Genomic DNA, 10704 nt, shown 5'->3' with positions numbered 1-10704 from the left:
ACTCTGTGCTTGTCTTCTCATCCTTTTTTTTTTTCTTCTCATTTTTTTAATAGTATCTCTTATAAACAAAGTTCTCAATTTTTATGTAGTCAGGTTTATTAATCATTTTCTTTTGATTGGTGCTTTTTTGGTCTTTGAGCCTAAAAGAAAAAGTCTTGAAATACAAAGGTGTTTATTGCTAAACTGACCTTCTGGAGTTTTAAATACCCCAAGAGAATTCTGTCTGCTAGTGCTTAGTAACTCACCTAGGTGGCTCTGGTTTGAGAATTCTTCCTCCAACAACCAAGGCTCCTCTCCTTGCTCCAACTTGAAGATTACTGCTGGTTTAAAAATGCAGTTCCCTGTAGACAGAGAACAATGGAGTACTTAGGACAGATGATGAGCTTTTGGTTTCTTTTTTTTTCTTTTTTTTTTTCTTTTTTTTTTTTTTTTTGAGCTTTTGGTTTCTTAATTGTAAAAAGATACAGCTTCAGAAGTAGCACCCTGAAGATCCTGATTTAAAATCATCATGTGGAGTTGACAACTCCTCTTATTTCTCAAGAGGCTTAGTTAATTTTATACTCCTGAATGAAATGCCTCAATGACATTAAAATCTAAATAAAGTATTCATATATATTAGTGCATAAAAAGGAAATGCCTTCAATATGGTGTGATGAGGGTAAGTTATATTTATATGCTCACCCACTGAGACTAGGTTGTTGTAGTTCTCCAGCATCACATCTCTATATAGGGTCCTTTGAATAGGACCCATTTGCTGCCACTCCTCTTGGGTGAATTCCACAGTCACATCCTTGAATGATATTGATGCCTGTAACAGTACACTTCTGTTCAATCTGAAGGGTTCAAAATTAGGTGACATACTCATAAAAACAATTCTTAACTTTACTGTAAAGAATTTAAAACAAATGAATAGGGCACCTGGGTGGCTCATTGATTGAGCATTTGCCTTTGGCTCAGTTCATGATCCTGGGGACCTGGGATCAAGTTCCACATTGGGCTCCCCACAGGGAGTCTGCTTCTCCCTCTGCCTATGTCTCTGCTTCTGTGTGTCTCTCATGAATAAATAAATAAAATCTTTAAAAAAATGAATATAAAGAATGCTTATTTTGAATCTAACTTTAACTTACATTTTGGAGGTATTCAATGAGTAAAAATGTTTATAACTTAATTTCTATATATTTATGAGTTCTCTGCACATACTATAAGTATATTGAACTTTGTTTTAAAAAAACTTTTTAAGCAAAAAATGATAAATTTCCTACTATTTTTATCCAACACCCTAATATCTACCCTGGGCATATTCTAGGGTAAGAGTCAACAGATTATGACCTGTGGCCAAATCTAGCTTGCCACCTCTTTAATAAATAAAGTTTTCTTGCAACATAGCCACCCACCCACCCCAATCATTCTGTACTGTTCATGGTAGTTTTTGTGCTGTAACCACAGAGTCTAGTAATTCTATTGGAGATCTTATGACTATCAAAACTATCTGACCCATTACAGACAAGATTTGCCAACTTTTGGACTATCCAATCAATTAAAGGAAAGACTAAAAACAACAGAGAAAACACAATTAACAGAGAGGGATACATGTAGATCAAAAAAATATACATAATTATCAGCCAAAAGAAAGTTGGTGTGGTTATGTTACTATGAAAACAATAAGAGTAAGAAATTATCATTAAACATGGTAACTGGGCAGCCTGGGTGGCTCAGCGGTTTAGTGCCGCCTTCAGCCCAGGGTGTGATCCTGGAGACCCGGGATTGAGTCCCACGTCAGGCTCCTTGCATGAAGCCTGCTTCTCCCTCTGCCTGTGTCTCTGCCTCTCTCTCTCTCTCTGTGTCTCTCATGAATAAAATCTTTTAAAAAAATAAAATGGTAACTATTTATGATCCTTTTAACAGAAGATGTAAGAAACATAAATTGTTATGCATTTGAAAATTTAGCTTCTAAATACAGTCAATTCTCATTATTTGCAGGTGCTGTATCTGTAAATTCACTTCACTAAAATATACTACTAACCTCAATACTCATGACTTTGTAATATTTATGGACACTTGGAGAAAGGTAAAAAATTTGAGTGTCTAACACATTTTCCCAGCTGGAGCTGAACAGGATAATGCTTTGTCAAATGTCTGTTTTGCAATCTATTTATCATATTCTTTGCATTTTTGTGCTTTTGCTTGGTGTTTTCATTTTTAAAATGCTCCTCCACCCATGTAATGCAGATATGCTGTCTAGTATTCCTGAGTGCAAGAAGGTTGTGATATGCCTTAGAGAGATCAAGGGTGTTAGATAAATTTTGAGAATTAATTATGCTGCTCTTAGACTATAGCTAAGCTAAACATACAACCTTGTTTGTATGTTGAATGGTTGACCAAAATGTGACTAGAAACACAGGAACTTAACCTTGTCTTTACTCTAGAAGCAATGATTCAGTATTTGCTAATTTAGTGATCACAGCAATTTTATAGAAAACCCCTGAGAATAGTGAGAATCAACTATATATAAACAAAGTTGATAGAAATGAGAGATGGATCCATAATTAATTATAAATAATTTTAACACAACTCACAGGGCAAGCTGACTGAAAACACCAATAGAGATTTAGAAAGGGGTCAGCAGCAGCCAAGAGGGAAAATCTGGTCTGCTCATTTTTGTTTTGTTTTGTTTTGTTTTGTAAGTAAGATTTTATTGGAACACAGTCACATTCATTTGTTTATATATTATCTATGACTGCTACAGCACTACAACCATAGAGTTCAATATTTCCAAAAAGACTGTATCTCCCATAAAGCTTACTATCTGACATTTACAGATGAAGTTTGCTGATCACTGGTACAGAAGGTTTAAATGATATAAATAACAATTTGAGTAACTGAAACATATAGGATAACCTAATTATAACAAATCATTTTCTGGTGCATTTTGCGTATTGGAAATAAAAACAGTAAGTCTCATCAAATTAGAAAAGACTACAATCATACAGTGTAGCTTTGGGTTTTAGCTCAGATGTAGAGAGCTGAAAAGAGCAATACTATCATCCTTACAATAAAAGCAAAGATAGGCAGATTGAAAAATGAAGGTTTTTTTTTTTTTTTTTTTAATTCATCAGAGAAATGAAATGGCTTAACAATTTGAATCAGGAGAGAGACAGGTATCTGCAGGGAGAATCAGGACCTGCTTGTTTGTTTACTGGACCATATGCTACCAAACTTCATATAAGATGAAAGGAAGATAAAGCTAGAAAAATGTTAACAACCTGCTAAAGGCCACATGTGCACAAATGTTAGAGTATGAAGTCCCTGAGGGGGTGGTGTGTGTCACAGACATAGTGTGATTTCTAGCTTTTAGTGAAAATTTCTCCAGGAACCTAGTCTGTTCACAGAGATGACTGGGGGAGAAATTCAAGGAAGTCCTTTCCTGCCCCATGTGCTACGTGCTAGTGTAGGGAAATAATAGTCACTGCTTAAATCCACTCATATATATATAGATATATTGCTTATTTAGGGAAAGGCCAATAAAACAAGTAACTGTGGAAGGAGTCTCGGTGTCCATCGAAAGATGAATGGATAAAGAAGATCTGGTCTATGTATACAATGGAATATTACTCAGCCATTAGAAATGACAAATACCCACTATTTGCTTCAATGTGGATGGAACTGGAGGGTATTATGCTGAGTGAAATGAGTCAATCGGAGAAGGACAAACATTATATGTTCTCATTCATTTGGGGAATATAAATAATAGTGAAAGGGAATAGAAGGGAAGGGAGATGAAATGGGTAGGAAATATCAGAAAGGGAGACAGAACATGAGAGACTCCTAACTCTGGGAAACGAACTAGGGGTGGTAGAAGGGGAGGAGGGCGGGGGGTGGGGGTGAATGGGTGATGGGCACTGAGGGGGGCACTTGGCGGGATGTTATTCTGTATGTTGTTATTCTGTATGTTGGCAATTGTTATTCTGTATGTTGGCAAATTGAACACCAATAAAAAATAAATTTATTATTAAAAAACAACAACAACAAATAACTTAATGTATTGATTGTGTCCCGTTGCACATAGTTTTCAAATGTTGCCCAGACCCATCTACTTTATCTCTCCTAAGTAATAAAGTATCTAAATGGTGAGATGTAAATTCTTAGTGCCTAAAACTGAGGTTAAATTAGAAGATAAGCCTCAGAGAACTGTCATTATTTGACTTGTCTTGTAGCTCCCTGGAACATCCCACTCATATAGCTGTCTTCATTTCACATAACTCAAAGCTTGCCCACTGCAAACAGCATTTTCTCTGGGGAGCATGACATTAGTTAAGAATGAAAAAAACTCATGAGATATTGTTTACCATCATAGCTATCTCAGGCAGTTTGTAACAATTAAAGGAAACAACAGTCTAATTAAAAAGCTTAAAAGGAAAAGCTGAAGCATGATATATACAGAAGGGGCTTTGAAAAGCTCAGATATCTCTCTGGGAATCTACAGGGTGGCACATATGCCCTGGGCTATGAGAAAGTACTAAACTTGCTTCTCATTAACCTTGAGGCTCTGTGAAAAGTGAAGGTGAATACAAAATAGTTAAATGCCAGGCTAACTGTTGAAGGGATGCCCCAACATATACATCTTGGCAAAGATTAGAGCCTTACCGGTTACATGTCCTTAAGGAAATCATTGTCCAATTATCAGCTGACTATTTAGCTAATAGAGTGGAGACTTCAGTGGCCAGACATGACAAAGAATATAGGTTGTACAGAATCCATTCAACAGAGTCACTAAACAAATGACAGCTGTGGTGGAGTGATATTATGATGATAAATCAACACAATATATTTTAAATGTCAAGTTTTCAACAAAAATTTAAGACAAACAAATGAAAAAGTATGGTACATACATAGGAAAAACAAACCCAAAACTATGTATAAAACAGTGTAGAAACTGTCTCTGAGGAAGTCCAGACACTGGACTTACTAGACAAAGACTTTCAATAAACTTAAATATATACCAATAACTAAAGAAAACCGTACCTAAAAAAACAAAAAAAGGTATAAGAACACATTTTCACAGAATAAAGGATACACATAGACAGAAAATAATATATATATGATGAAAAAGCAAGCTGAAATTCTGAAATAACAGAATTTGAATATTTGAAATCCAAAGTATGAAAATGCAGTAATAGAAGTGAAAAATTCACTAGAAGTCTTTTTTTTTTTTTTTTTTTTTTTTTTAGAAGTCTTAACAGTAGATCTGAACATGAAGAACCAATTTTGAATATAAACCTAGTGAGATGATACAATCTGAGGGCAGAAAGTTAAAAGCAGGGAAAATGAACAAAAAGCCTCAGTGAACCTGTGGGAAAAAATCAAATATCCAAATACAGCAATATCCACATGAAAGGAGGAGGAGGAGAGAGGAAAAGGGGCAGAAAAACAGAGTGAATCTTGAAAGCAGCAAAAGGGAACTGACTTATCACTTTTAAATGCTCCTGAATAAAGTTAACAGTTGATTTGTCATCAGAAACTGAGGAGACCAGAAGACAGTGGTATAACAAATTTTAAAGGATGAAAGGAAAGTCTATCAATCAGGACTTCAACATTTGGCAACAGTGAAGAAGAAATCATGGAAGTCCCAAATAAACAAGGACTGGGAAAATCTGTCACTAGTACACCTGCCATATAAGAAACATTAACAGAGAAGCCATTCACTTTGTAATGAGAATGCATTAGATAATAGCTCAAATCAATATGAATAAAGAAAACTATGTAGGTAAAAGTTACTACACAGCTGAAAATATAAAGGGCTCTATAAGCATATTTTTTTGGTATTTATTTTTCTCCTATATGATTTCAAGAAAACTGCATAAAACAGTAATTAAAAATCTCACACAATGCATAAAAATGTAATTTAGATAATAACAGCACAAAGAAGAAGGGGATGGAACTATAGAGGAGGAAGGTTTTAGAATATTCTTGAAATTAGGGATCCCTGGGTGGTGCAGCGGTTTAGTGCCTGCCTTTGGCCCAGGGCGCGATCCTGGAGACCCAGGATCGAATCCCACGTCGGGCTCCCGGTGCATGGAGCCTGCTTCTCCCTCTGCCTATGTCTCTGCCTCTCTCTCTCTGTGTGTGACTATCATAAATTAAAAAAAAAAAAAAAAAAGACTTAAAAAAAAAGACTTAGAATATTCTTGAAATTATAAGTTGGTATTCATCTGAATAAGACTGTCATGGTTAAGATGTTAGCATTAAGATAACAACTAATGGAAAAAATGTAGTAAAGTCACAAGGTAATTAAAATGGTACACTAGGAAAATAATAAAATGGTACACTAGGAAATATTAGTTCAATAAAAAAGCAAAAAATGCTGAAATATAAAAACAAAAAGGACTTGTCATATACTGAAAAGAAATGTCTAAATGGAAGACATACATGCTACTTATTGGTAATCACATTAAATGTTAGTGGCTAAATACTTAAATTAAAAAGTGGAGACTGGCAGAATAGATTTAAAAAAAAAAAAAAGACCATTATCCAATTATATACTGTCTGTTAGAGACACTTTACATTTAAAGACACAATAGCTTGAAATTAAGACTGGTGAAAGATATACTATGTAAGCAGTAACCAACAGAACCCTGGACTGCCTATATTAGGAACAGACAAAATAGACCTTAAGGCAAAAATAGGAGAGAATAAGGACATTTTATAATGGAAAAAGCATCAATACATGAAGACAATATAATTATAAACATACCTAAAATACAAACACATGAAGCAAAAACTAATAATTAAAAAGACAAACACTTCAACAATAACAGCTGTAAATTTTAATGCCCCACTTTCATAATGGATAGAACTACTAAATAGAAAACTAATATGGGAAAAGCACACTTAATACTGTATCAACTAGACCAAGACAAGATACAAAGGTAAATATCTACAAGACTACCCAGGCCAACACCTGTGGCATACACATTCTTCTCAAGTACACATGAACACTCTCCAATATAGATTACACATTAGGTCACAAAACAAGTCTTAATACATATTAAAGGTTAAAATTATATATCTCCTATGATGAAAATAAAATAAAACAAGGAATCAATGCGAAGGAAAATTGGAAAGTTCAAAAATATGTGAAATGAAACAGCACATTCTAAAGAAACCCCCAAAAGATTGAAGAATACTAACAAGGGAATTACAAAATACTTTGAGACAAATGAAAATGAAAACACAACATACATCAAAAGTCATGGGATACAGCTAATACAGTACTTATTGGGGAAATTTATAGCTGTAACACCTATATTTTAAAAGATCTTAAATTAGAGGCACCTGGGTGGCTTGTGGTTAAGTGTCTGCCTTTGGCTCAGGGTGTGATCCCGGGGTTTTGGGATTGAGTCTCACATCAGGCTCCTCGCAGGAAGCCTGCTTCTCCCTTTGCCGTGTCTCTGCCTCTCTCTCTGTCTCTCATGAATAAATAGGCAAATTTTTAAATAAATAAATAGATCTCAAATCAATAACCTAATTGTACACCTTAAGCAACTGGAAAAAATAAGTGTGAACTAAACAAACCAGCAGAAAGAAATAATAAAGATTAGGGCAAACAAACAAAAAGAACAGAGTAACAATAGAATCAACAGAACAAAGCTGGTTCTTTGAAAAAATCAAATGAATTGATGAACTTTTAACAACACTCAAATTTGCTAAAATAAGAAATGAAAGTGGGGGATGTTACTACCAACTTTTCAGAAACAAAAAGGACTATCAGAAAGTACTATAAACAATTGTATACCAACAAATGAGATAGCCTAGAGGAAAAGGACAAATTCTTGGAAACATACAAAGTACTTAAGCTGACTCAAAAAGAAATGGAAAATATGAACAGATCCATAGGAGACCGAATTAGTAATTAAAAACCTCCCAATAAAGAAAAGCTTAGTACCAGATGGCTTCACTGATGAATTCTACCAAATGTCTAAGAAGAATTAACATAAATCCTTCTCTAACTCTTCCAAAAAATAGAAGAGGGAATCTTCTTAGCTTATTCTATGAGTTACTTTGAACTAAAGCCAGACAAATCATAAGAGGGCATTAAGGATCAATATCCTTTATGAATAAGATGCAAAATTCCTCAATAAAATACAAGCAGATAGAATAGCAGTAAAATGATTATACACCATGACTAAGTAGGATTTATCCCAGGAATATGAAGGTGGCTCACTGAATGAAAATCAATCTATGTAACATAATACAGTAATAGAATGAAGAAATACACCACATGATCATCTCAGTTGATTACAGAAAAAGCATTTAACAAAATCTAATACCCTTTCATGATAAAAAAAAAGAAAAACACTCAACAAACTAGGAATAAAAGAGAACTTCCTCAACACAATGAAAAAAGCATTTATGGGGAACCGGGCTGGCTCACTCAGTAGAGCATGTGACTCTTGGTCTCAGGGCTGTGAGTTCATTGTGGACATTGGGGGTAGAATTTACTGGAAAAAAAAAAAAAGCAGTTATGATAAACTCAGAGCTAGCATCATGCATAATGCTAAAAGACAGGATGCTTTCTTCCAAAGATAAAAAATAAGACAAGTATGCCTACTGTAACCAATTCCATTTATTACACTGGAAGTTCTAGCCCGAGCATATAGGGAAGAAAAAAAATCAAAACTGGAAAGGAAAAACATATCTTGTATACATGTACACAAGTCTTGAATGTTAATAGCAGTACTATTCACAACAGCCAAAAGACAGAAACAACCCAAATGTCCATTAGTTGATGAATGGATAAATAAAATGTAGTATATCCTTACAATGAAACCTTAAAAAAATTATGTTAAGTGAAAGAAAGTCACACAGTCCAAATATTATATACAATTTAACTTATTTGAAATGTGCATACTAGGCAAATCTATAGTGACAAAATTAGTGGTTACTTTTGGCTGGAGTGGGGAATGTTGGGATGGAGGGGTGATAGCTAATGGTGCAGCTTTTTTTGGTTTTGTTTGTTTTCTTAGGTGATAAAAATATTCTAAAATTGATTGTGATGATGACTGTACAACAGCTAATAAACTAAAAATCCACTGAACTGTATACTTTAAACATATGAATTGTATGATACATGAATTATACCTCCATAAAGCTAAAAAAAAAACACAAAAATAAGATTATTCAGATTTTCTTATGCTTATTAAAGAAATTGAATTTATAATTAAAAACCAACTACAAAGAAACCTCAAGGCCAGGTTGCTTTATTGGCATATTTTCCCAAACATCTAAGGAAGAATAACAGCAATCTTAAACTCTTCCAGAGAAAAGAAAATGAGGACCTGCTTCCCAACTCATTTTATGAGAGCATAATATTGATGCCAAAACTCAACCAAGACATTACATGAAAGGAAAAGTTTGGGCCAATTATCTCTCCACTAATGCACATTCAAAAATACAAACTGAAATATAAAAAAATTGAATTTAGAAACATATTAAAGGACAGTATTTTATGACCATATGGGAATTATCTCAGGAATCCAAGATTAGTTAAACATTGTTCACCTAGTTAACAAAGAATAAAGGAAGAAAATGATATGATCTCACTAGATGTAGAAAAAGCATTCCACAAAGTTTAATATCTATGTATGATTAAAAACTCCCAGGAAACCAAAAACAGAACTTTTTTAAAAAAAAGATTTTATTTATTTATTCATGAGAGACACAGAGAGGCAGAGACACAGGCAGAAGGAGAAGCAGGCTCTCTGCAGGGAGCCCGATGTGGGACTCGATCCTGGGACCCCCGGATCAGGCCCTGAGCTGAAGGCAGATGCCCAACTGCTGAGCCACCACCCAGGTGTCCCAGAACTTCTTTATTCTAACAAATGGTGTATAATAAAATCCTATAGTTAAATCCTGACTCAATGGTGAAATATTGAGCTCCTCCCTCGGGTTGAAGTATAAGAAAAGGATTTCTATTATCATCACTTGTATTCAACCTTGCAGTGGAAAGACAAGAATAAGGCTAAAAAGAAATTAAAGATATAAAGATTGGAAAGGAACTAGTAAAAATGTCTTTATTTGCAAAAGATATGATTGCACATACTTAAAATCCAAAAGGATCTACAAATAAGTTACCAGAATAAGAGAATTTAACAAATAGCTTGATATAAGAATATTAAAAATCCATTATATTTTAATAAACCAACAATTAGAAAATGAATTTAAAAAACAGTATTTGGGCAGCCCCAGTGGCCCAGTGGTTTAGCGCCACCTTCGGTCCGGGGTGTGATCCTGGAGACCCGGGATCAGGTCCCACATAGTGCTCCCTGCGCGGAGCCTGCTTGTCCCTCTGCCTGTGTCTCTGCCTCTCTCTCTGTGTGTGTGTGTCTGTCATGGATAAATAAAAATATTTTAAAAAATAAATAAAAATAAAAAACAGTATTTATAATAGTATCAAAATGGGGGGCCTGGGTGGCTCTGTTGGTTGAGCATCTGACTCTTATCTTTATTTAGGGTCAGGTCATGATCTCAGGGTCATGAAATTGAGCCTTGCATCAGGCTCCGTGCTCAGTGTATAGTTGGCTTATGATTCTCTCTATGCCCCTCCCCACACTTGCACGCTCACTCTAAATAAATCTTAAAAAAAAAAAAAAAAGACTAAAACAAATTAGATCAAATACATAGGAATAAATCTAATGAAAAATGTCA

At 34.5% G+C, this 10704-nt stretch overlaps 1 protein-coding gene across 13 annotated transcripts in view; it reads right to left on the bottom strand.

Moving 5' to 3' along the window:
- ZNF510 (zinc finger protein 510) overlaps nt 1-10704 on the bottom strand; it is a 42408-nt gene that overhangs the window by 14525 nt on the left and 17179 nt on the right. For 8 of the 13 annotated variants that reach the window (XM_025423058.3, XM_025423056.3, XM_025423059.3 and 5 more), the window contains 2 exons: nt 682-808; nt 246-341 (listed from right to left, as the gene is read on the bottom strand). In XM_025423058.3, the coding sequence (XP_025278843.1) occupies nt 246-341; nt 682-808 (223 nt within the window). Of the gene's footprint in view, nt 1-245; nt 342-681; nt 834-10704 lie in introns of all 13 variants that reach the window. The other 5 variants (XR_007413654.1, XM_025423065.3, XM_049115591.1 and 2 more) reach the window with 2 other exon arrangements.

This window comes from Canis lupus, chromosome 1, assembly GCF_003254725.2.
Source record: "Canis lupus dingo isolate Sandy chromosome 1, ASM325472v2, whole genome shotgun sequence".
Lineage (NCBI taxonomy): Eukaryota > Metazoa > Chordata > Mammalia > Carnivora > Canidae > Canis > Canis lupus.
The sequence above is the reverse complement of the archived record's forward strand: the minus strand, read 5'-3'. Positions and strand labels throughout refer to the sequence as shown.